This window comes from Melitaea cinxia, chromosome 10 (assembly GCF_905220565.1).
Source record: "Melitaea cinxia chromosome 10, ilMelCinx1.1, whole genome shotgun sequence".
Lineage (NCBI taxonomy): Eukaryota > Metazoa > Arthropoda > Insecta > Lepidoptera > Nymphalidae > Melitaea > Melitaea cinxia.
Genome location: NC_059403.1, coordinates 12097746 through 12125716, shown reverse-complemented (window position 1 = coordinate 12125716; position 27971 = coordinate 12097746). Strand labels below are relative to the sequence as shown.

At 41.3% G+C, this 27971-nt stretch overlaps 1 protein-coding gene across 1 annotated transcript; it reads left to right on the top strand.

Moving 5' to 3' along the window:
• The first annotated feature begins 34 nt into the window (after window positions 1-34).
• LOC123657235 (serine/threonine-protein kinase/endoribonuclease IRE1) lies at window positions 35-27460 on the top strand. Its single transcript, XM_045592811.1, has 14 exons — window positions 35-137; window positions 220-337; window positions 5983-6234; window positions 6954-7145; window positions 8599-8839; window positions 8926-9496; window positions 13441-13622; window positions 14528-14677; window positions 15204-15343; window positions 15668-15858; window positions 16314-16447; window positions 16572-16719; window positions 17656-17844; window positions 26222-27460. Exons 1-14 carry the CDS (start codon window positions 63-65, stop codon window positions 26711-26713), a joined length of 3075 nt encoding a protein of 1024 aa, XP_045448767.1. The 5' UTR covers window positions 35-62; the 3' UTR covers window positions 26714-27460.
• The last annotated feature ends 511 nt before the right edge of the window (window positions 27461-27971 follow it).

Genomic DNA, 27971 nt, shown 5'->3' with positions numbered 1-27971 from the left:
AGACATATGATTAAAAAGAACAAAATTTTTTATTTAAATTTACCAATGGGTATAAAGTAAAAATGCGGTTATTATTTGTTATATTGTTTGTGTTAGAGTCCTTCGGGCTCGGATCTGTTGTGAATAAAGATAGAAAGGTGACGTACTTTGTTATGCCCACATTAAATATTAAAAGTGCAAGGTGAAATGAATGTGTATTGAACGGAGCTTATATTGCAGGAGAATACAGAACTATCTAGAGCTTTTGATGACCGGCCTTTGCTGTTCGCCACGTTAGGGGGCGGCATGGTAGCTGTAGAGCCTCTGTCAGGAAATGTTATATGGAAACTCAAAGATGGTAACTTAATTAACTTTTAGAAATACAATTTTTATATTCTGTTTTTGTAGGTATTACATTTCAAATTTATCTAATATGTTTGCCTCTAAGAACTTAAGGTTTAAAATATACTACAACTTGATAGTTAAATGTAATTAGAATTTTTTTAATTTTTTTAAAATATAAATTCCAATATTAAGTGTAGATATTATGATGTTAAAAGAATTTAAATTTTACATAGTCTATCTGTCTCACAAAATACCATTGAACTTTTTTAATATTGAACATATACACTTAAAATATCATTCATCTAAATAATAAATATCTTATAAGCTTAAAAAAAATGTAAGTAAAAATATGTGATAATATAAAGCTACAGAGTGAGTTTGTTTGATTGTTGGAACAGGATAATCTAAAGAATTACTGGTTCTAATTGAAAAATTCTTTTTGAATTTCCATTACCCAAAAAAGGCCATATAATATTTTAGTACACACAGTACAATATTTAGGCACAGCTAGTTACTTAACAAGTATTGATGTGTTTTTAAATAATTTAAATTAGTACTAATAAAATGACTCAATATGAGAAAGTTAATAACTGCTTATCAAATAATTAAATTTATTATCTTATTATTGTGCATACAATTATATACAATTATTACAATTAAAAAAGTTTTTCACTATTTTGTTAATTAAACTATAAACATTTATTCTAATTTACAAAAGTACCTTATCTCAAAATTCTACTGACTTTTGGAACAATTTCAAACCTAGTCTCATGAAATATAAATTGCTTAAGAATAATTTTATGTTTGTCGCTATTTTACAAAATAGTCTAATCTAAATAATTTTTTTAATGTAACAGTTTGTGGTATTGTAGGGAAATGAAGCGGGTCATCCATAAATTGTCGCATGAATTTCACAATTTTTTTCACAATTTCAACATTAGTCAAACCTATGGTTTGAATAAAAATTAATAAACGATATCTTGTCCAATTGCTTATTTTCTTTTTGAAATCGAATTGGTAACATGTGAGGGAGTCACTAATTTCAAATTGTCTTGAACTGACAAAAAATAAATAAATGGACAGAGTAAAATTGATAAAAGAGGCTAATTGACACTCGCTGTACAGCGAGTGTCAATTAGCCACGGAAATAATTTACACTTTAACTAACTAACAATAATTTTAAAAATTAGATATATTTTAAAATGTGTTTCTAGTTTCTAGATGTTTCTTTATTAAACATGTATGAACATTATGTCATTATTTATTTTAAATTTACATAAAGGTTGTGGTGTTTAATAATCTACATAAAGGATTACTTTTGCTATAAATTGGATATTGATAAATTGAAAAAACCATATCTTTATCTATTGCAATTGCTTCCAGATATTTGTGGCACTATTAACATGCGTTTCTGACAAATACCTACTTGATCTTTATGTATAAAACTAGCTTCTGCCCGTGACTTCGTCCATGTGGAATAGGAACAATTCTATCATACATGATTTTTGCGAAACTGCAGCACACAAAGCGGAAGCTCTCGAAAGGAAAAAAATGTTTTGAAACATTCTTTGTTGGTGGTCTGCTCCTATTGGTCTTAGCATGATGATATGTAGCCTATAGCCTTCCTCGATAACAAGGCTACCTAACACTGAAAGAATTTTTCAAATCGGACCTGTAGTTTCAGGGATTAGTGTATTCAAACAAACAAACAAACTTCAGCTTTATAATATTACTAGCTGTGCCCGTTGCTTCGCCCGCGTTTAAATCAGTGTGTCACAAAGTTTTCTGACTTTGTTTTATAATACACTAACTGTTGCCCGCGACTACGTCCGCGTGGTTATGAAGATATGCATTACTATTAAGATGTTTAACGCAAAATATTTTTTTATTTAAGAAATGCTTTGAAATGCTTATCACAATGAGTAACTTTTTAAAAGGCACAATTTAGTATAATTTAATAGTTGTATTTATAAAACCTCTCTATACACCATATTCTTAGTTTTATTTTTAGGCTGCAATATAAATAGCCTATTAGGCGAACTTATAGCTGCTGTGTATGTTTCATACAAACTATCAACCCCAATTAAACCCCCTTAGCGCTGGAATATCGTAAAATCCGTTCTTAGCGGACGTCTGCTAACTATAATCTATCTCCCTGCCAAATTTTATCTTTGTCCAACCTGGATGGATAGACCATCCAGCGGTTTTTGAGTTCTCGTGATGAGTAAGTTAGTGACCTTTCTCTTTTATATATATAGATTACGATTCATTATTTGGACACCTCCTCACCATCTATAGAGCATATATTTTAAATTTCAAGTCTCTTACTTCAAAAACATAGGACTTTCATACAAACTTCCAACCCCCGTTTTACCCCCTTAGGGGTCGAGTTTCATAAAATCCATTCTTAGCAGTAGTTTACGCCCTATAAGGAGCCTACCTGCTAAATTTCAAGTTTTTAGGCGTTATAGATTCGGAGATTTTGTGATGAGTGAGTCAACCTACCATCCCTCGTTTTAACCCCAAAATGGAGTTAATTTCTAAAGATACATTAATTCGACACCTTCTCGCTATCTATAGAGCATACATTTTAAATTTCAAGTCTCTTACTTCAAAAACATAGGACTTTCATACAAACTTCCAACCCTCGTTTTACCCCCTTAAGGGTCGACTTTCGTAAAATCCGTTCTTAGCGGATATCTACGCTCTATAAGGAACCTACCTGCCAAATTTCAAGTTTGTAGGTGTTATAGTTTCGGAGATTTCATGATGAGTGACCTTTCGCTTTTATATATAATATATAGATATATAGATAAATAGATATATAGATATATAGATAGATATATAGATTATAGATTAGTAGTCATTCATATAATAAACTAGCTTTCCAGAAGCAGTATTGTCTGTGTAGATTAGATGTACTATTTTTCTTTTATGTTAAAATATACACTGTTACTCAGAGTTAATATCCTATTCTATTGATACGATTTTTTTTAAATGGATCCGGTAGTTTATCACTTACAAAAAAAAAAGAAATATTTAGCTTTATAATATTTTATATATAAAAAATGTTAGATTGCAAGATTATGTGATTTGGGTAAAAATGTGAGTTACGACACGTTAAAAAAACAAAAAACAATAAAAAGTTTATTTTCTTTGACTCAGATTATAGTTAATAATTTTATAACTTCATCCTTGTTTAATTATATTATAAATCATTTAGTTTTACAACATTTGGTATTATTGGCTTGAAGAATAAGTTCATAGAGTTTTTTATCAAGGACTTATATCGTTTTCTAATGTTTACGCGAATTTCACTCATTACAATGAAACAACTTTTTCGGATTTGATCGCGGGTTATTAAGTTTTTTAGATACACAGATCCTCCCGTGACCTTGGTTGCTGTAAAGTATCGGAAACGTCGGGCATCTAAAAAGCTTCATCATTACAGCCTATACAGTCCACTGCTGGACATAGGCCTCCACTAGTTTACGTCAAAAATAACGTGAACTCATGTGTTTTGCCCATAGTCACCACGCTGGGCAGGCGGGTTGGTGACCGCAGTACTGGCTTTGTCGCACCAAAGACGCTGCTGCCCGTCTTCGGCCTGTGTATTTCAAAGCCAGCAGTTGGATGGTTATCCCGCCATCGGTCGGCTTCTTAAGTTCCAAGATGGTTGTGGAACCTTGTTATCCCTTAGTCGCCTCTTACGACACCCACGGGAAGAGAGGGGGTGGCTAAATTCTTTAGTGCCGTAGCCACACAGCACGCTAGCAGCTAAAAAGCTTAAACCGCGATAAAATCCGAAAAAGCGACTTTTATTTAAACATAAATCAATCGTTATAACAAAATAAATAAATCAATTATGTATTCGCCGTTGCTTTTTATGACCTCCTCCCACCTCTCGATTTGTCGATGCCGTTCCGCCAAAAATCGCTTGATCTGATGTCGAAGAAGTTGTTGAGTCAGGTTTAAGGTCCTCTTCATGAATTGATTGAATGGTCTCACACCATTCACTCATATGGTTCGACAGGGTATTGAAAAGATGGTAATCCGTCGGTGCAAGGTCCGGAGAATACGGCGAAGGTTGAAGGACCTCCCGTTCGAGCTCTTAGAGAACGGCTTTGACGACTTCTGTAACATGAGACCTGGCGTTGTCGTGAAGGATTATGTTTCGTCCTTGTCGATGGAGTCTTTCAGTCGAAAAGCCTCTTTCACGCGATGTAGCTGGGCTATGTATATCTTGTTGACAAAGCACTTTGAAGAAGGATGGCCTACAAATGAGCCGTGGATTGGCCAAAAAAAGCGAAGAAGAGTAGGTGTCGAAAATGTTGATTTTTACCTCTTGGATATTCCATTTCTAAGCTTTCTTAGGCTATTTAGTCATAATAAATAAAATAAAAGAAAGAAATAAGACGAATAGCGTAGTTTTGTAAAGCAGAAAGAGCTCTATACATTTCCTCAACAGGAAAAAAATCATTGTAAAACAGAAGAAAATATAAAACACTACGAACTCTCCCCCAACTTTATACTTGTTTTACAATTGGAATTCTTGACCTCTCTTACATGTTAGTGTCTCTTGTTGTCCTCTTTGTCATGGGTCTAGTCTAATTCTTTCTGAAATTCTTATTTGAAGAAAAAATATTTATTTCACATGTGAAATCATGCTGCTTCCATAATAGCTTGTAGTCTCATAGTGACGTATTTTTTAATAAATATTGTCTTTGACGTTCATATTAAAGCAAAATAAAATATAAAGACCTATGCTTATATAATTTATCTGAATTATTTATAACTGATAAAAAATAAACAATTTTACAATTTTAGTAAAAATAATCAAATAATTAGTTTTATAAATTGTAATTTTACACCAGTATCTTATTTTGAATTACCTGAAATAAGTTATCAATGTGAATGCGTTCTTGTATAAAAAATATTATCTATCACGCATCCAAGATACGCCAAATATCGGCCATTGGAATTATCTAGACTTGATTGCGTAATTTTTATTAATATAAATATAGGTTAACTTATGTTGATGTCTATGTATATAGGCGAGTAAAGTTCAGCGGGCTATGTATTTTTAAAACTAAGGTAATTACTGCTACACATATATTACTAAACCGTTGTCCTAGGTAAGCAGTAGCGATGCCACCCTTGCCTGCTTACGAATGTGGCGCGTCGATAGATACTGCGCCTCACTTTGATGCGCAATTATTTTTAATGTCTATTGAAGAGTTCGCTGCTACAGCTCGAGAAAACACTAAAAATAAAAAGATGTTTGATGTTGATTTGAATGTCTTCGTTATGCTAAATGTCTAAAAATCAATTAACAACTATATAGACTAGATCTTTCATCAGTCGTTTTAACATTTATGTCATTTCAAATCGGTTCTTTACGTTTGAGTTTATTGATTACGAAAACATAAATAAAACGTGTAATAAATAACATGTAGCAAAATTAAAAACTTATCTTGTGTCTAAAGATTGCTTCTATTTGACTGATTTTTGTCTGTAGCATAGAAATTGAATATAGTATAGGTGTTTTTATTTATCGCTTCCGCTTATATGCACTCCATATATCATATCATTATAATAGTACATATAGACAATTATATTTGTCACAACTTAGTACAATGTTGTTTTTTCTCTTTGTAGAACCAGTGGTAAAAGTCCCAAATCAACATGCCAATCTTATGCCCCAATTCTTGCCGGATCCACGGCACGGCTTCCTCTACATGTACGGTCCAAGAGGAGACAAGCAGATGCTCAAAAAATTACCGTTTACAATACCAGAACTGGTGGCCAACGCTCCCTGCCGCTCTAGTGAGGGCATGCTCTACACGGGCAAGAAGAGCGACACTTGGTTCATACTTGATCCCTTGACAGGGTCAAGAGAGCATGTTTCAGGTATTTTTGATTTGACTTATTCAGTGGAATTATCTTGTCAGGCTAGCTTAAAGATGCGTTGATTCGCTTACGCTTCAGCGTTCCCACTGTTGGACATTGGCTTCTTTCCCCATGTAGGAGAAGGATCAGAGCTTAATCACCACGCTGCTCTAATGTGAGTTAGCGGATATATTCTCTACTATGAGTAACGATCGCTATCAGGTGTACATGATAACCAACCGGGACCGATGGCTTAACGTGCTCTCCGAGGCACGGTTGGGAGACCCACAAAGACTGCATAAACACCCAGATCACGAAAAACATCTGTATGGCCAAAACAAATGTTTGTCATGTGCGGTGATCGAACCCGCAACCGCCAACGCAACAGCCACAAACCAGTGCTGTGACCGTTGCGCCAAATTGCGTTGATTCATTCTAGAAAAAAATTCGACCTTGTCAATACTCAATTTTTGGATTGCGGTCACCAATCCGCCTGCCCAGCGTGGTGACTATGGGTAACACACATGACACACGCCATTTTTGGCGCGAACTTGTGGAGGCCTATGTGCAGCAGTGGACTGCGATAGGCTGAGGTGATATATTAATGATGACATTAATATTTAGCTTCAAGATTTTCTGATTAGGGCTTATACACAAGACCTTGAAAATTATTGAAATTGTTTTAATTGTCGAACAAGTAAGAGAATATTGATGTTATCTTTTAAAAAATATTGTTGTAGGCTTCGACACTTCGAAGATATTTAACGGTGACAATGAGCAAACATGCTCGGGGAAAAAACGCGGTGTTTACATAGCGCGTACAGAGTACAACATACTGATGCACGACGCCAATAACGAGAATCAGAAATGGAATGTCACGTTCTTCGATTATACATCACATGCTATGGGCAAAGAAATGCTAAACGATTATGGTGAGTTTAATTAATTTGGCTCAATGACTCAAAAGACCAAATTAGAATGGATGATTATTTATTTACGATCGTATTAATGACCATAAATAAAAATATATACATAAACCGATTGCTGTACGTTTGTCTCGTTAAAACTCGACAATGGCTGGACTGATTTGGTTTATTTCGATCTTGGAATACTTGTGGAAGTTCAGGGAAGGTTTAGACGGTGAGAAACATAAATAATGACGGAAAATACTAAAAACGACAATTTAATCTTCTATTACAAATATTATATTATATACAATTATTATATGAAACATTTGATGTCTTTCGTCAAAAACCATTGTCACTTATTACCTGATACAAAGTTCACCGGCTCATCTAGTTTATAATAAATAAGTTTATCACCTATTTTGTTTTCTTTTTTTGGAAGTTTTGAAGGTATGAAGGTGGACGCTATGAAAACTAATAAATAATATAATTTACACGTTTGAGAGAACGTGAGACAAATCGTCCGGCAGTTGCTTGACTATATATCTATAACTAAAATAAAACTGTAACTAGTTTATCTCTGAATATAGGTGATATCTGAAAAAAAAATGTATGAAATGTCTTTATAGGGCCAATAAAAGCCCAACATATAATTTTTACAATGTTTGTCTTTGATGCGGTTTTTGACATTGTATTGCTGGAGGTGTAACTTAAAAACTGGTGCATTTTTTATCTTACTACGCTGCTTACGCGAACGTAATTGGGCACGCCTAGTAAGAAATATTTTTTTTTGTTGCGTGAATTGTGTCTCGACTGTGAGTAATACTTTTGTACTGAAATGACTAACCAAAATTTATATACAGCACATTAAGACACACTTGCACCTTACGAAATAATAAAAAAAAAAATTTTTTTTTTCTTTCTTTATAAATAAGCATTACAAGAATGTGCTAAATTGTCGCAATGGAAAACTTTAATCTTTTCGTTATGTATCTATGAATAAAAATAAAAAAAGTAGAAAAAATTGCATAGTTTCAAAGTTTTTGATTGTTACGGTTTACGCGTTTACAGAACATTGATCTTAAATTTGTTGACAATGTCGTTTAGTGAGTTATTATAATCTATTTATAGGAAGGGTAGTGGAATCAATTAGCACCTGCAGCGTAATAACCGAGAGGTCAACGACTTAGAAATTATAATGACTGAAAATGATAGCAACGTTTTTGAAACAGTATAAAATGTCTCTTTTTACAATAACTTTTTAAATGTGTTTTTATTTTATTGATTGTTTTCATTATTTATCCTTATCAATAAGTTAGAGCGATTACTGTCAAAATAATCGCAACATAGTTGTGCAACTCGTAGTATAGCAGCCAATTACACCGTACTTTCTAGATATGATATAGCGACAGTCAATATAAATCTCTTATCTACTGACCCGTCGTTTTCACATGTATGTAATATGATATCTCCATTACAGGCATCATACATTTTACATCAACTTCGAATGGGCGGATAATGTCATTCGATAGAAAAACTGGTGACCTTGTCTGGTCACATAATTTTGAAACACCGGTTGTCGCCGCTTATTTGCTAGACAGAGAGGGACTTTTATCTGTCCCTTTCAACTCTATAGGAGATGATACGTTAGACCATATTATGGAAGATGCGTCTACGTTGAGAAATGGTCAGGGTATTAAAAATTCGAATATTGAATTATAGTAAGTTTTTAAATAGAATTTTCAAAAATATTCTATTCCATATTACAAATGTTTTTAATTAATATATATTTATATTAAAATTTCAGTCCAACTTTATACATAGGAGAGCATAATCACGGTCTATACGCGTTATCTTCTCTAGTAGACAAGAATACAGTGACAATATCCACTGGACATTCAAAACCCCTACTACTAGAGGGTCCAGCTACAGAAACTCAGACAAAAGCGGACAAAATCACATACGAACCATTCAAGAATGTCCACTACCAACTCAATGATTTAAATTTACACGTAACACCACCTTATTTACTATTAGGACATTATAAAGTACCGGAGTTGACAACGTCGTGGACGCCGCAACTTCCTAACACGAATTTCCTAAATACGCACACACAGGATCTTGAAACGATCAAATTAATCAATGGAGAAGTTCATACAAATACCGATAAGGATGGTGAAAATGAAACCAATTTAAAATCGAGTTCGGTATCAGTTTCGGTTCAGACTGAGGAGTTTCAGGAACTATTTTTAAGACCAGATTTGTGGTATAAACAGTGGCATATTTGGTTAAATCAGCAAGAAAATAAAGCTTTGAAAGTACTGCTTATAATTTTGATGGGACTGGTTGTTACGATGTTTTGGTATCTCCGCTATCAGGTAAGTAAAGGAAAAATAATCTAATTTTTTTATTACTAAGTTGGCACACAAACGTACGGTCCAGCTGATGTTACCATTTACCACATTGACCACTCTTCAATCTCACTCACCTTAGGAACAGAAAACTACACTAGAGATTTATGTTATTTTTTTGTATCTCATTTATTGATTATTTTATATGTATTAATATACCATTTCCTTTACCCTAAGGTTGCCTGAAAGGTCGCTCTTTAGCGATAAAGCCACCTTTTGTACTTACTTCCAAATTTTTTTTCTTGTGATGTTTATTATTTAGGTGGACAGTAAAGTTATATTATTATTATTAGAGTAGTATTGTTAATTGTGATCTTATGTTAGAAGACCTTACCTAGTCAAGCTGCTTCTGATTTTGAGAATGCAATAAAACTTAAAAATACATAAGTAAGTTGGTCATTATTCCGAGAAAGGACTTTGCCTTAGTGTGGTTCATTTACAGTCTATTTAATTGACAATTTTATTACTTAATTAAATTACAAATTAAAAAAATAAATAAATTGCATTATTTTTTATAGTTGGGTAACCTTCCTGATGAAATTGGCTATAAACGTTTTAGTCGTTTCATGAAAACATTTTTAGTGATTCTTAATTTTTTTTTCTACTATTGTACTATACTATAAAAATATATGCAATAAAATCGAATAGTTTCAACATTAATATTGTAAAAAAAAAAGATATAGGAAATCAATTCATAATAAATTTGATTATTATAAACACTACCTGTGCCCTGCGGTTTCCTCCGCGTTAATTTGAGACTAAAATAGTAAGATATTGTATATATAGCCTTCCTCAGTAAATGGGCTATCCAACACAAAAATAATTTGTCAATTTGAACCAGTAGTTCCTGACATTATCGCGTTCAAATGAACAAACTTTTTCAGCTTTACAATATTAGTATTGATTAAATATTAATTTATAATATCTGGGCCCATAGTTATTTTTGTAATCCAGAGCTCTAGAGGGTGCGCTGCGTTGACATATTGGGCAGTGTTAGCAACGTGCTTGTGATGCGTCCTTACCATCAGTTGAACCGTACTCTTGTTGTCCATTCCGACGATTTAAAAATAATTATAATATCATCTATCTATATATAAATACGTTAAGCAAAAAACTTTGTACTCCTTTTTACGAAATTTGTGCGGGCGGAGGAGTATGAAATTTCGTACACTTATAGTTTATATAAAGAAGTGCAGAATGCTAAACTTTATTTTTAATTATGCATAAAATATACATTAAATTAATTTAAAAAAAAAAAAACACACATTACCCCGTACTTGATACACAAACCCATATATACCTATATATGTAGACTCTTTTGTTTATTATTTTAGAAGTATAGTCTTTGAAAATAGAACTTTATAAATGTTCAAATTTATAATTTAAATTAATTATGGTCGAATCTCGACCACTGGGCGACCATTATTACTAAAAGATAGGTACTTAATCCCAATACAAAAGAAATAAGTGTCTTTTGGTAGTTAGTCAAAAATTTAAAAATACAGTTTTAAATGATAATCTTTAGGAGTTTTAACTAAATCTCGTAAATATTACTTTCCCAAAGATAATAATATAATAAATGATAAGAGTTGTTTTCGTTGTCAACTGATTAGTTTTGTCGTGAAACAATTTCATTATCGCTGAAATTACTCGCAGTAAATTCGTTATCGTATCGACGTTACGTTACACCGTATTACTTCAGATTTTTACTACTCTTTAAAGACAACCACATGAATTATTTTATAGATTAAATGTAATTATCCATGTTGGTGTATGAAAGCCGTCGATAGTTGTCCCAAAGGTACTTCCCGATTTTAAATTTGCCAATAAATATTACAAAATTTTTAATGCATTCGAAATACAAAATATGTATTTCGCAAAATAATTATGACCACACAAAAAAAAAACAAATAAATAAAAAAATGCAAGGCTATATAATTAAATTTTCTAAATTTATAAATGGAAAATATTACGAATGTAATTATTTCAATTGTGTCCTCCTGATATATCATGCAATTATGTCGTCATTATAACGCTATTTAATCGGTAGTTCGCTCATACGGTCATAATTATAATAGTAGGCTTTTAGATCGGAATCACTATAATTATGGTTTTTTTTTTAAATATAGCATGGTCGGCAAACGCGTACAGCTCACCTAATGGTAAGCGATTGCTGTAGCTTATAGACGTCTGCAACACCAGAAGAATTGCAAGCACGTTGCCGACCCTATCCCCAATTCCCCCGGGAGCTCTGGTCACCTTAATCACCAACAGGAACACAATACTGCTTGAAAACAGTATTATTTAGCTATTATCTTCCGTAACGTCGAGGTACTACCCCAGTCGAGCTGCTCCATAATTTGAGCAAGAAATTTCCTGCTGTGCCCTACCTCAGTTAGATCAGTAATGCTTTATTGCACAATACATCCCACTAATATAAGTGTCAGAGGCTGGATGGATGTTTGCTAGTCTTTCATGCAAAAACTTCTAATTTGATTTTAATGGAATACAGTAGCTACGTAGCTGGATATTCAGAATAATACAGGCTATTTCTTATCCCAACTTTCCCATGAGACCGGAAATAAACGCTGGATAAACCACAAGGATAGGATAGTTTTAAATATTGCGTAAAATGCGGCATAAATGCCAGAAGCATTTTGTACCAGTAAAACTTTAAACTTTAAAGCTTCAACGTTTAAAGAGAATGGTTGTTTTTGGATGATTACAAATTTGTGTAATTTATAAACTTATTATGTTGATAATTAGATATTGGTCTATGAAGGGTTATATACATATAATACACATGTATTTATTTACAATTATAACTAGATTAGATTAAAAAATAGGCAGTATTTTTTTTTATTAAAAGTATATCTGTCGATTTAAGCTTTCCTTGCTTTGTTCGCCTTTTAAACGAGTGTATTTTCATGTCATTATCCGAGGACGATTTACACACTATAAATAACAAATCGGTAGTCCCAAGGATTTAAACATATAACAATATATTTAGTTGCTTTTTTGTAAAAAATGTATTATAAATATTTCAAGTTTGTGTTGAAAAGATAAATAGTTTTAAATTTCAAGGTCTCCGTACTCAATCTAATCAAATTAATTATTTTACACGTAGAGGAGTTAAATGCTTACGTTAACTTTGATCAAACGCTTGATGTTAAATATTCTATTTAACTACGGCATTCCAATATTTTAGTTTTTAATGTATTATTTTGTTTAAAATAAAATTATAAAAATTAAATAATTATTTAAAATTCATTGTGGAGTAACCTATTACAATAATTCTATTATCGAAGGATAATCAGCCAAATCCTCTACCTTGGCGCAATACGGATAAGTAGATAAACATATCTGAAAATTAGTTCTATAACCTACTGATCATTTTTTTAAAAGGTTTCATTGATTTTTACAACAGCAACGCCATCTAGTGTAATTATCTATTTTAATATCATAGTTTTCTTTTTGTATCAATTTATATTGATATTTTTGAACTGACCTTAACTGAGTCGATTTTCATAATTATTCACACTTGTATCTACACTGTCAAAAATTATTATATAGACTACTAGTATACAGTTTTTTACTACATATAACACTTTATTGAAACACCAAAACAGAAATAATACATATCACATTGATTTTAACAAAGTATCATAAGGTACAAAGGGCGACCTTATATCGCTGAAAAGCGATCTCTTCCAAGCAACCTAGGGGCTATATAGATATCTATATGGCCAATACAAATGTCTGTCGTGAGCAGGGATCAAACCCAAACCGCCAGCGAATTAGCCAGTACTGTGACCGCTGCGCCAAAGCGTCATCTATTGGTTTAATTTTATACCTCTCCTGTGTAGTAACTGTGTGATAACACATGATAATGTTATTCTTAATATCCACAGGCACGGGAGTTCCAACAGTTATCTCAAGGGAGTTCAAGGTCATCCAACGCGTCCACTTCGTCACAAGGAGAGGTGACAGGACAGTTGGTAGAGTTAGGGGATGGTGAAGTGCGTATTGGGAGGATCAGTTTCTATACGGACCAGGTCTTGGGGAAGGGGTGTGAGGGTACATTTGTGTACAGGTGAGTGACACTTGAGTATTCATAATAATAATAGTAGGTATACAATCGACGGTACTTCTTTTTTATAACCTTTTCTGGTCAACATCATAGATTAGCTGGCGATCGTGATGCTTTTGAATAAAAAAATTCATATCACATGTGGTATGACTCTATAGCTTATTTCTATTGGCCATGGTGTGATCTTATACAACATATTGTTGTGCTTAAAACTTTCTTGGATTTTATATTAAAAGAAATGTCTAATACTAAAAGAAATTTTCAATTCGTACATATGTAGGCCCTGAGATTAGCGCGTTAAAATCAAACCAAGGTTTTAGGTTAATTGATAATATTAGTATGCGAGTCGATAGTGCTTCGCTTATTAGAGATAAATATTTGTCATAAAGTGTAAACACAATCTGTGTGTCAAAGTTCTAGAGATATCACTAAAACTACAAATAGGTGCGATATATCGTGGTATTAAAAACTACACGTAGAACATTTTATCCATGCGTTTTTGCACTATCGTAATTTTTGTCTGTACACATCGCCATTTATCGCAAACAAATCATAGATGTGATCATGGGCGTGCCCAGAATTTTTAAAGATGGAGTAAATACAAATAATTGTAAAAGCCGATAAGTAAAAAATTAAATTCTTTTTAATTTTTTACTTAGCCATAGCTTGCCAAAGTTTTGGCTAAATCTACTTAAAATCAGTAAAGTATCAATTATTGGCTTCGAGTCAGTGTAGGGCAAATGCCCTAAAGTATATGTATAGTGTACAAAATTTGAATATCGGGTTTGTGTGCTTTTTGTCCCCCACTTTACCAAGTTGACCAAAACAAAATTTACAAAAATTTGCTCCATTTATAAAACAACAATTATAATAAGAATTTTATTACTATAGTGACATAATATTTTCAGAGGAACTTTCGACAAGCGGGCGGTAGCCGTGAAGCGCTTGCTACCAGAGTGCTTTACATTCGCGGACCGTGAGGTAACGCTATTAAGGGAGTCGGATGCGCATGCGCATGTTGTGCGGTACTACTGCACGGAGAGGGATAAACAATTTAGGTAAGATTTTAGTTGTATTATGGCATCAAGTAGATTTACCCATTTCATGTATATTGAATAGTATTCATGGAGCGATAGTCAAAAGAAAATTTTTACATATATATATATGTGTCTGACAGGCAGACTAGTGCGGGATAGGACAAAGCCCATTATATTAAAATAACAAAAGTGTTGGATTGGTTTGTTTTAATGCTATGATTAAATCTACTAAATTATATATAAGTTCTATTTATTTATTCTGTTTATTCTATTGAAAGGGTTACGTTTAATTTTATTACTATAATCGTTTACATCTCTGTCAGAATAATTTAAAACAATAAATTAAAATAATTTCTGGTGCAAAATCCTAACTTAAAGATTACATATACATAATATAATGATGATTGATGTTAACCGTTAATTACCACCAAATGAATTATTTCTAGAATTTTGTTGTAATATTCTCTACACAAAATTGAATATTTCTTACAGTGGAAGTTACAGTTAATTTGTACATAGTTTGACATTATATTATATTTAATTTTAGGTATATAGCATTAGAGTTGTGCTCAGCAACGCTACAAGATTATGTTGAGAAGAAATTAAATTTTGAGTGCAAAATCGATGCGGTTGAGGTGCTACGGCAAGCTACGCTGGGCTTGTCACATTTACATTCCATGGATATAGGTAAATATTAGTTTATTACTATCCTGAAAGTACCGTATACATGTTTCCCCAGTTACTGATAATAATTATCAGGCGTATTACTGTGCCCAACAGATACGTATTATTTGCTTTTTTTCGTTATAAAACTTTAGTAGGTTTAAAAGGATACTGCTGATAAATTTTATCAGTTTTTTACAAAAACCAGTAAAGCAAACCCTTAGGGTTTCATATTAAAACAGTTTGGTTTAAAGTGAGCTGTTTGTCAGCTGTTTGTCACAGCTATTATTCCAAAAGTTCTTCGTACAGTTGAGTTTATTTGCCTGTATTAACCTTTTAAGTTTTCAGTTCACAGAGATATTAAGCCTCACAACGTCCTGCTGTCGATGCCAACTGGTAACGGGGAAGTTCGTGCAATGATCTCAGATTTTGGTTTGTCGAAGAAACTGAACATAGGAAGGGTCAGTTTCTCGAGGCGATCCGGTGTTACTGGTACCGATGGCTGGATAGCACCTGAAATGATTAACGGAGAAAGGACGGTTAGTAGATAGATTATTTAACGTTTATTTATAAATAATATTGAGTAATTCAAGTTGTAGTACAGGGTAGAATAGCATAGGTTCGAGTGTAATATAGTTGTCCAGCTTTGTGTTCATAGTAAGTCGTCAATTTTACTTGTTTTTATGTCTCATTTTGTAAATGTTAATATCACACTACCGGCCAAAGTCCTGTGCTCTATAGAGGAGAAATGTCGGAACTTAACTAACGACATTGATTCACTATCGCTAACGAACACTGTCAGGTATCTATGTTAGCAAATATGACAGACGACTATGTCCTCTACAAGGCACGGCGAGGAGATCCACAAAGCCATACACCCGGACCCTTAATTATTGGTTTTCTAAAGCTTGATGTTTAATAGTTCTTTTCATTATTTGTTTAGCTTAAGATTTAAGGTGTTGAATAAAATTAATAAAACTTTATTAATTTTCAGACAACGTCTGTTGACATGTTTTCTCTGGGCTGTGTTTTTTACTATGTTCTATCAAAGGGACACCATCCATTCGGTGATGTGTTAAGAAGGCAGGCTAATATACTTACAGGGGAATACAATTTAGACCAACTAGAGTAAGTATATTTAAAAAAATAATTGCTTATATTTTATCGTACTGCCACCTATTTTAACGCTTGATAAAAGTTTTTTTTTATTATATATTTTAGATAGGTTTTTGAGATTAAAGATTTTTTACAGTAAGGTGTTGCCAGAAGAAGAGGTACTGGTAACGAAGATCCTCATTCGTGCGATGATCTCGGCGCGCGCGGCGGCGCGGCCGCCCTGCTCCACAGTGCTCAAGTACCCCATGTTTTGGGGGAAACAGAGCATATTGAATTTCTTGCAGGTATACATTTAATAAAATAATAATAATAAACGCATTACACTCGATAGTCTCACTAGGCTTACTCCGTTGTCAGGGGTCCGGTAGCACACATAATACACAAGCACAAACGCCCAGACTAAGGCAAAGATCTGTATGGCCAATACAAACATATGCCCTGTGCGGGGATCGAACTCGTAACCACCAGCGCAACAGCTGTAAACCAGTGCTGTGACCGTTGCGCTAACGTCTAGTATTAGTCGCGTAAATTGCTAATGCACAGAAATTTGTCAAAAGATAACTTCTGAGTAATGCCGAACAATAATACTGACTGTATTGTTGTTTAAAAAATATTAAATAAATAAATAATTTTAACGCAGACACACAGACACATCATCGGTCGTCTGTTCCTAAAGTAAACAACTTGTTGTTTGTGTTTTTTGTATATTTGTTTAGTGATGATTGAAAATATGCATAAAAATAATACTAATAATAACTACAACGAAGCCACGTTGGCGCAACGGTCACAGCCATGGATTGTACCTGTTGCGCTGGCGGTTGCGGGTTCGATCCCCGCACATGACAAACATTTGTATTGGCCATACAGCTGTTTGCCGTGGTCTGTGTGTTTGTATAGTCCTTGTGGGTCTCCCCACTGTACCTCGGAGAGCACGTTAAGCCGTTGGCCCCGGTTATTATCATGTACACCTGATAGCGATCGTTACTCATAGTAGGGAATACATCCACCAACCCCCATTGGAGCAGCGTGGTGGATTAAGCTCTGATCCTTCTCCTACATGGGGAAAGAGGCCTATGCCCAGTAGTGGGATATTACAGGCTGAAGTGTAATAATAACTACGCCAATGGGCTAGTTAAACATATATTATCTCACTGTAGACATGGCACAGGTAGATGTCGAGTATTTATACAATAAATAATTAGAAAAATTCGTCGTGTTAGGACGTGAGCGACCAGGTGGAGAGTAGCAGCGAGGAGGGCGCGACGCACCCGCTGGAGACGGGAGCGCGGCGCGTGCTGCGGGGAGACTGGCGTGCGCACGTGTGCGGCGCCGTGGCGGGCGACCTGCGCGCGCGCCGCACCTACCGCGGGGAGCGCGTCGCGCACCTGCTGCGGGCCATTCGGAACAAGGTACGGCTGACCACGGCGTGTCGCGGGGAGACTGGCGCGCGCACGTGTGCGGCGCCGTGGCGGGCGACCTGCGCGCGCGCCGCACCTACCGCGGGGAGCGCGTCGCGCACCTGCTGCGGGCCATTCGGAACAAGGTACGGCTGACCACGGCGTGTCGCGGGGAGACTGGCGCGCGCACGTGTGCGGCGCCGTGGCGGGCGACCTGCGCGCGCGCCGCACCTACCGCGGGGAGCGCGTCGCGCACCTGCTGCGGGCCATTCGGAACAAGGTACGGCTGACCACGGCGTGTCGCGGGGAGACTGGCGCGCGCACGTGTGCGGCGCCGTGGCGGGCGACCTGCGCGCGCGCCGCACCTACCGCGGGGAGCGCGTCGCGCACCTGCTGCGGGCCATTCGGAACAAGGTACGGCTGACCACGGCGTGTCGCGGGGAGACTGGCGCGCGCACGTGTGCGGCGCCGTGGCGGGCGACCTGCGCGCGCGCCGCACCTACCGCGGGGAGCGCGTCGCGCACCTGCTGCGGGCCATTCGGAACAAGGTACGGCTGACCACGGCGTGTCGCGGGGAGACTGGCGCGCGCACGTGTGCGGCGCCGTGGCGGGCGACCTGCGCGCGCGCCGCACCTACCGCGGGGAGCGCGTCGCGCACCTGCTGCGGGCCATTCGGAACAAGGTACGGCTGACCACGGCGTGTCGCGGGGAGACTGGCGCGCGCACGTGTGCGGCGCCGTGGCGGGCGACCTGCGCGCGCGCCGCACCTACCGCGGGGAGCGCGTCGCGCACCTGCTGCGGGCCATTCGGAACAAGGTACGGCTGACCACGGCGTGTCGCGGGGAGACTGGCGCGCGCACGTGTGCGGCGCCGTGGCGGGCGACCTGCGCGCGCGCCGCACCTACCGCGGGGAGCGCGTCGCGCACCTGCTGCGGGCCATTCGGAACAAGGTACGGCTGACCACGGCGTGTCGCGGGGAGACTGGCGCGCGCACGTGTGCGGCGCCGTGGCGGGCGACCTGCGCGCGCGCCGCACCTACCGCGGGGAGCGCGTCGCGCACCTGCTGCGGGCCATTCGGAACAAGGTACGGCTGACCACGGCGTGTCGCGGGGAGACTGGCGCGCGCACGTGTGCGGCGCCGTGGCGGGCGACCTGCGCGCGCGCCGCACCTACCGCGGGGAGCGCGTCGCGCACCTGCTGCGGGCCATTCGGAACAAGGTACGGCTGACCACGGCGTGTCGCGGGGAGACTGGCGCGCGCACGTGTGCGGCGCCGTGGCGGGCGACCTGCGCGCGCGCCGCACCTACCGCGGGGAGCGCGTCGCGCACCTGCTGCGGGCCATTCGGAACAAGGTACGGCTGACCACGGCGTGTCGCGGGGAGACTGGCGCGCGCACGTGTGCGGCGCCGTGGCGGGCGACCTGCGCGCGCGCCGCACCTACCGCGGGGAGCGCGTCGCGCACCTGCTGCGGGCCATTCGGAACAAGGTACGGCTGACCACGGCGTGTCGCGGGGAGACTGGCGCGCGCACGTGTGCGGCGCCGTGGCGGGCGACCTGCGCGCGCGCCGCACCTACCGCGGGGAGCGCGTCGCGCACCTGCTGCGGGCCATTCGGAACAAGGTACGGCTGACCACGGCGTGTCGCGGGGAGACTGGCGCGCGCACGTGTGCGGCGCCGTGGCGGGCGACCTGCGCGCGCGCCGCACCTACCGCGGGGAGCGCGTCGCGCACCTGCTGCGGGCCATTCGGAACAAGGTACGGCTGACCACGGCGTGTCGCGGGGAGACTGGCGCGCGCACGTGTGCGGCGCCGTGGCGGGCGACCTGCGCGCGCGCCGCACCTACCGCGGGGAGCGCGTCGCGCACCTGCTGCGGGCCATTCGGAACAAGGTACGGCTGACCACGGCGTGTCGCGGGGAGACTGGCGCGCGCACGTGTGCGGCGCCGTGGCGGGCGACCTGCGCGCGCGCCGCACCTACCGCGGGGAGCGCGTCGCGCACCTGCTGCGGGCCATTCGGAACAAGGTACGGCTGACCACGGCGTGTCGCGGGGAGACTGGCGCGCGCACGTGTGCGGCGCCGTGGCGGGCGACCTGCGCGCGCGCCGCACCTACCGCGGGGAGCGCGTCGCGCACCTGCTGCGGGCCATTCGGAACAAGGTACGGCTGACCACGGCGTGTCGCGGGGAGACTGGCGCGCGCACGTGTGCGGCGCCGTGGCGGGCGACCTGCGCGCGCGCCGCACCTACCGCGGGGAGCGCGTCGCGCACCTGCTGCGGGCCATTCGGAACAAGGTACGGCTGACCACGGCGTGTCGCGGGGAGACTGGCGCGCGCACGTGTGCGGCGCCGTGGCGGGCGACCTGCGCGCGCGCCGCACCTACCGCGGGGAGCGCGTCGCGCACCTGCTGCGGGCCATTCGGAACAAGGTACGGCTGACCACGGCGTGTCGCGGGGAGACTGGCGCGCGCACGTGTGCGGCGCCGTGGCGGGCGACCTGCGCGCGCGCCGCACCTACCGCGGGGAGCGCGTCGCGCACCTGCTGCGGGCCATTCGGAACAAGGTACGGCTGACCACGGCGTGTCGCGGGGAGACTGGCGCGCGCACGTGTGCGGCGCCGTGGCGGGCGACCTGCGCGCGCGCCGCACCTACCGCGGGGAGCGCGTCGCGCACCTGCTGCGGGCCATTCGGAACAAGGTACGGCTGACCACGGCGTGTCGCGGGGAGACTGGCGCGCGCACGTGTGCGGCGCCGTGGCGGGCGACCTGCGCGCGCGCCGCACCTACCGCGGGGAGCGCGTCGCGCACCTGCTGCGGGCCATTCGGAACAAGGTACGGCTGACCACGGCGTGTCGCGGGGAGACTGGCGCGCGCACGTGTGCGGCGCCGTGGCGGGCGACCTGCGCGCGCGCCGCACCTACCGCGGGGAGCGCGTCGCGCACCTGCTGCGGGCCATTCGGAACAAGGTACGGCTGACCACGGCGTGTCGCGGGGAGACTGGCGCGCGCACGTGTGCGGCGCCGTGGCGGGCGACCTGCGCGCGCGCCGCACCTACCGCGGGGAGCGCGTCGCGCACCTGCTGCGGGCCATTCGGAACAAGGTACGGCTGACCACGGCGTGTCGCGGGGAGACTGGCGCGCGCACGTGTGCGGCGCCGTGGCGGGCGACCTGCGCGCGCGCCGCACCTACCGCGGGGAGCGCGTCGCGCACCTGCTGCGGGCCATTCGGAACAAGGTACGGCTGACCACGGCGTGTCGCGGGGAGACTGGCGCGCGCACGTGTGCGGCGCCGTGGCGGGCGACCTGCGCGCGCGCCGCACCTACCGCGGGGAGCGCGTCGCGCACCTGCTGCGGGCCATTCGGAACAAGGTACGGCTGACCACGGCGTGTCGCGGGGAGACTGGCGCGCGCACGTGTGCGGCGCCGTGGCGGGCGACCTGCGCGCGCGCCGCACCTACCGCGGGGAGCGCGTCGCGCACCTGCTGCGGGCCATTCGGAACAAGGTACGGCTGACCACGGCGTGTCGCGGGGAGACTGGCGCGCGCACGTGTGCGGCGCCGTGGCGGGCGACCTGCGCGCGCGCCGCACCTACCGCGGGGAGCGCGTCGCGCACCTGCTGCGGGCCATTCGGAACAAGGTACGGCTGACCACGGCGTGTCGCGGGGAGACTGGCGCGCGCACGTGTGCGGCGCCGTGGCGGGCGACCTGCGCGCGCGCCGCACCTACCGCGGGGAGCGCGTCGCGCACCTGCTGCGGGCCATTCGGAACAAGGTACGGCTGACCACGGCGTGTCGCGGGGAGACTGGCGCGCGCACGTGTGCGGCGCCGTGGCGGGCGACCTGCGCGCGCGCCGCACCTACCGCGGGGAGCGCGTCGCGCACCTGCTGCGGGCCATTCGGAACAAGGTACGGCTGACCACGGCGTGTCGCGGGGAGACTGGCGCGCGCACGTGTGCGGCGCCGTGGCGGGCGACCTGCGCGCGCGCCGCACCTACCGCGGGGAGCGCGTCGCGCACCTGCTGCGGGCCATTCGGAACAAGGTACGGCTGACCACGGCGTGTCGCGGGGAGACTGGCGCGCGCACGTGTGCGGCGCCGTGGCGGGCGACCTGCGCGCGCGCCGCACCTACCGCGGGGAGCGCGTCGCGCACCTGCTGCGGGCCATTCGGAACAAGGTACGGCTGACCACGGCGTGTCGCGGGGAGACTGGCGCGCGCACGTGTGCGGCGCCGTGGCGGGCGACCTGCGCGCGCGCCGCACCTACCGCGGGGAGCGCGTCGCGCACCTGCTGCGGGCCATTCGGAACAAGGTACGGCTGACCACGGCGTGTCGCGGGGAGACTGGCGCGCGCACGTGTGCGGCGCCGTGGCGGGCGACCTGCGCGCGCGCCGCACCTACCGCGGGGAGCGCGTCGCGCACCTGCTGCGGGCCATTCGGAACAAGGTACGGCTGACCACGGCGTGTCGCGGGGAGACTGGCGCGCGCACGTGTGCGGCGCCGTGGCGGGCGACCTGCGCGCGCGCCGCACCTACCGCGGGGAGCGCGTCGCGCACCTGCTGCGGGCCATTCGGAACAAGGTACGGCTGACCACGGCGTGTCGCGGGGAGACTGGCGCGCGCACGTGTGCGGCGCCGTGGCGGGCGACCTGCGCGCGCGCCGCACCTACCGCGGGGAGCGCGTCGCGCACCTGCTGCGGGCCATTCGGAACAAGGTACGGCTGACCACGGCGTGTCGCGGGGAGACTGGCGCGCGCACGTGTGCGGCGCCGTGGCGGGCGACCTGCGCGCGCGCCGCACCTACCGCGGGGAGCGCGTCGCGCACCTGCTGCGGGCCATTCGGAACAAGGTACGGCTGACCACGGCGTGTCGCGGGGAGACTGGCGCGCGCACGTGTGCGGCGCCGTGGCGGGCGACCTGCGCGCGCGCCGCACCTACCGCGGGGAGCGCGTCGCGCACCTGCTGCGGGCCATACGGAACAAGGTACGGCTGACCACGGCGTGTCGCCGTCGCGGTAGTGCATAGCACGTTAAGTTGTCGGTCTCGGTTGTTATAAACATATCTGCCAACCCGCAGTGTTGTGATGTTAAATCGTGATTGCGATCGACCTACAACAGCAGTATCCAGCACTCACTGGCCCAAACGTGGACCCCGGGAAAATGATTACCGGGCCGGGTGAATATAAACCTAAATTTTTTCTGTATCGCTTCGTAATCATAAAAATATGTGATGTATCAGCATAAAACGATTTGATGACATGATATCAATACAAAGTCATGTGATACACTATGATGCGATATATCGACAAAAATTATTTTTTTGGGCATCTTTACTCCGGGTGAAGATTTGCCCAGGCACAGATACTCTGCCCTGATGTACCCGCCTTTGTACATCTTCCTCTAGTTGTACTATTTTTGTTTGTATCTTGTAATGGTGCACAATAAATGTATAAGCTTTAGACTAGGAAAAACCGAATTATCGGGTTTTTGGGGGTGGAGGGTGGAGGTTGTAGAGGAAGCTATACAAGGTAACACTGCCACACTTCGAAATCCCATGGTTATGGAGATATCCGTGGTTAAAGTTTTGAGATTAGAAGAAGAATCGTCTGACTTCACTTTATCTCCGGCGCTGCGGGCAGTGCAGTTATTTACCGTTATAAAATTACGTCGATAAACGGTGTAATTTTTAAATTAGATAGGTTAGGGTTATTTTTTTTTTTGTAACAAAACTATGTCGATAAATGGTGTAATTTTTAAATTAAGAGGCTCCCCCTTCTCAATGACCTTGAGCATTTAGACTTTGCCACACCCCACCCACCCGCACTTCAACTGATCAGTATTACGTAAAGGTTATTAAACTCGGCCATCTACCGGCTCTAGCTTGTACTACTAGGACCTGCGATTGATCCGTTTCCTATACCAAGAGCTTGCGTACAAGTTGTGATCATCCATGATTATTATTTAATTTTCTTCTTGTCGTGTCGATCATTTAGGCTATAACATTATATTAATTACTAGTTGTTACTTGTTGTTCAGTTCGAAGTTATAAAATAAATAAATTTCTAAAATAAAAGTAGCCTAAGTTACTCCTTACTCTATCAGCTATCTGCCAGTGAAAGTCCCGTCAGAATCGGTCAAGCTGTTTCAGAGATTAGGCGGAACAAACAGACATACAGACAGACAAAAATTGTCAAAATGCTATTTTTGTGTATGTATCGTGTATACATCCATATGAATTTAGTAAAAAGCGGTTATTTTAATATTAAAAACAGCCGCTCCAATTTTATTTGTATAGATATACTAAATTTATATTTTATTCCATTATCGGCTCGGTGAAGATCGACTTTAGGTTCGGATCTTAGACCACAAACTAAGCAGCTTTACATTTACACAGCTCAAAATTAATAATTTAAATTATTTTTTTATTTGAAGTAAATACAATTGCAAAATTCAACAGTAAGTCTGTCTGCCTGTTACATTTTCATGCCTATCTTGGATTAAAAAAAGTAAATAGATTTGCGCGTAAGCAAGAGCAGCGTGCGGTGACGAGCGACACAACTTCCCCGTACAAAGGCCTCTGGCCGTCTGCCGCGGGCCGCCCGTCGCCCGGCAAATAACCAGAAATTATATTTTTACGATTTTCTAATAAAATACTGCACTTAATAAAAAACCCTTCTGTAGAAATATTAAGTACAGGATTCTTAATTAATAAAAAAAATATTCACTATTGTAAGTAGTAAAATTAGAAAGCCTATACGATTTTTGTACGCGAAAGGAGGTCCAGGTAAACAATTATTTCTCTTTATTTAGAGAGTTTTATACAATTATCTTACAGTCACATTAATAAACTGAATCCGAGTTACAACATATATTTATTTGATATTTTTAACGTAACTTTAACGTATACTTTATAGCACATGAAAACGGCCGAATTTGTCTGGGATTTTTTTTGTAACAAAACTATGTCGATAAACGCTGTAATTTTTTAATTAGATAGGTTAGGGTAATTTTTTTTTGTAACAAAATTGTCGATAAACGGTGTAATTTTTAAATTAGATAGGTTAGGGTTAATTTTTTTATTAACAAAACTGTCTATAAACGGTGTAATTTTTAAATTAGATAGGTTAGGTTTTTTTTTTGTAACGGAATTATGCCTATAAACTGCCCCTTTCTGAAGTCAGATAGATTATGGTAATTTTTTTTATTCATGTCATGTTTTTCACTTTATCATATATTTTTTAATTTATTTATTGTCATATAAAATGAACTAAAATATTGAGTATTTTTCGTAAATAAATAAAAATAAAATATATTGAAGTAAAAAACATAACATGAAATAAAATAAAATAAAATAAAAATAAAATAAAATAAAATAAAAATAAAATAAATGAAACAAGGCTATATGGTCTTAGACCTTTGCCTTTATAGTTATTTAAACAAAAACAATGAATTTATGTTTACATTGCTTTGGAGCGAAACGATAAGTGGTGCACCATTTTTTTTAAAGCATCAGTATATCAGTCATTAAGCATCAGTGGTATCGTTTGTTAAAAAACCATGTGCAAACGTTAAATTAACGTGTGAAATGTTAAAATTATGTACGAAATGTGAAAATAACATGTGAAAACTACGGAACGGAGCATGAGTAACGTAAGTTGTATCGTTTGTTTATTTTGGAGTCGAGATCGTTTTTATTTTGAAAATAACTTATGAAACGTGAAAATAACGTGTGCAATGTGATAAATAGGGTGTGAAATGTGAAAAAAACGCTTGTGAAATGTGAAAATAACGTGTGAAAGCTACGAAATTCTTCTTCTAACCTAAAAACTTTAACCATGGATATCTCTACGACCATTTCGAAGTGTGACAGTGGTACCAGGGGTAGCGTTCCTCCCCCCTTCCCCCCACGATCCCGAAATTCGGTTTTTCCTAATCTAAAGCTTTACCCAATAAATAATATTATTATTATACTGTTATTATCCGGATGGACCGAAATAGTATATCAGTAAGAACCTCGACTAAGTGACTACATAACCTATGGCGTACATACGCGGTGTCGTGCAACCTGTGTGGTGGAAATGGGACTTATTGTACAAGTATCAATCAAATGTAAAATTCGAATTATAAGACTTATTTTAATTTAATTCTTATTTTACTCAGTTTACTATTATTAAACACTGCTTTTGTTTTATATGACGCTCTTACTGTTTCATTGCGAGGCATTGTTCTGCAGATGAATTGAAATTTTGTTGTGAAGTGAATATGCATTTGTTTTTACCAATGGATAAAATATTTAACCATAAAATAAAATTAGTATTCTTAAATCTGTACAAAACTTTGAAATTATCACTCGAAATGACATATTTGACAATGGGTAAATTAATAAATACTATTATTTTACAGAAACACCACTACAGAGAGCTAGAACAGGAAGTTCGTGAAAGTCTCGGAAAATTGCCAGATGGGTTTGTCACCTATTGGCTGAAGAGATTCCCGCTGCTCTTGCCGCACGTATGGCTACAGATGCAACAATACCGACAAGAAGATATTCTCCAGGCGTACTACCCACGTTCCTTCGTGTTTAGTAGAGACGACGTAGCGGAGCTTAGTAATAACACAGATTGCGAAGAACTACTCCCGAGTGATATAGAGAAAAACGAATTATTCCTTAAAAGTAGAATCTATTATGATGAAAACGATAAAGATAAAAAGTATTATAGAAAAGAAGGTTCACCCCGTAAACGTAATGTATACGTAAGCGATTGGCGAAGTGGAGCGCAAAGTGTGGACTTTAGAGTAAGACAGGACGATGTTAGAATGCGAGACAAGCATTATCTCAAGAAAAAGGAAAAGAAAAGGGAAGAAGTACCCGTCTGGAGTTTACCTCCGCAATAGCTAAGTAGGTTTTATTTATTAAATAAGTGCAATTCTTAACATTAAGTTGTAAAAATGGTCTCAGTGAAGTTTAAATTGAGGGGCTATAAGATGCCTTTATTTCACTTAGAGTGAGTGAGGACAATTAACTATTAATTATTAATATATATTTTTTTTGAGATAGACTAGCGGTCGTCAAATTTTTTCGGCCAAGGGCCGCATAGGGCAAGATATCCTAGGCAAGCGGCACACTAAATGACGTTTGTCGTTTTTGTCCACTTATATGTTTTCGGTTCTTATTCATATTTGTTACATAATATTGACGTACTACGGCTAAGACAATAGAATATAGCACCCCCACTCTTCCCATGTCTGTCCTAAGAAAGGATTAAGGAATAACAAAGTTTTCTACGAACTTGGAATTTATCTTATCTGAAATTCGAAGGCATGAGAGGGCACGATGATTCTACACCGTGGTCACTTGTTTTACTTCTGTGAAGGTTATAGATAGGTATTGTAGGAGTTATCAGGGAAGTGGACATAAGGTGCCAATCAAAATACCAATTGCGACATTTCAATCTTATACGTTTAGATCTTCTTCAGGCATCTACAAATTTGTTCTACATATGAAAAAGCTGCATGTGTGATTACCAATATACACATATAGAATAATAACAAAAAAAAAATTACCTTTACATGTAGTGTTTAATTGACATCTTCATACTTCTATTGTTAATATGTATAATCATATTATATAATGCTTTATAATTTTTATTTTTTAAAGAATTTTAACAATTGACAATTACAATACTTTTATCAAATTTATCAAGGTAACAATATGTACGCTATGTTATACAACCCACAAAATGTTAACAACCAAAGTATTATCTCCACATGCAGTGTAACCAGTATGTCACACCCATTACATAAATCACATCATCAAAGCCATTTTAAATTTTCTTGACAATGAAAGGTACATGTGCTCCATAACAATGCAAACTGCAAGTCATTAATGTAAATGTTACCATACAAGTACTCATTAAAATATTCTATGTTGGTACTTAAAATTTATTTTAAATTAATAATTTTTAATTTCTTACTAATTTTAAGAAACATACACTACTATGTTATTTAATTTTTGATTTATATTCCTTTCAAATGTCATTATATAAAATACTCAAGCCATTTGTATCCATTCTCTTGTTCACTGTGTTATTTACTTTTATAAAAATCATTTCACTTATTTTCAGTTATTACTCATTATCAAAAAAAATAGTAT

Excerpts from the sequence above, each read along its gene's own strand:
- LOC123657235 (XM_045592811.1), top strand. The coding sequence starts at position 63 with ATGCGGTTATTATTTGTTATATTGTTTGTGTTAGAGTCCTTCGGGCTC. Across the intron at positions 138-219 it reads TTGTGAATAAAGATAGAAAG|GAGAATACAGAACTATCTAG; the intron begins GTGACGTACTTT and ends CTTATATTGCAG. Across the intron at positions 16,448-16,571 it reads TACAATTTAGACCAACTAGA|TAAGGTGTTGCCAGAAGAAG; the intron begins GTAAGTATATTT and ends GATTTTTTACAG.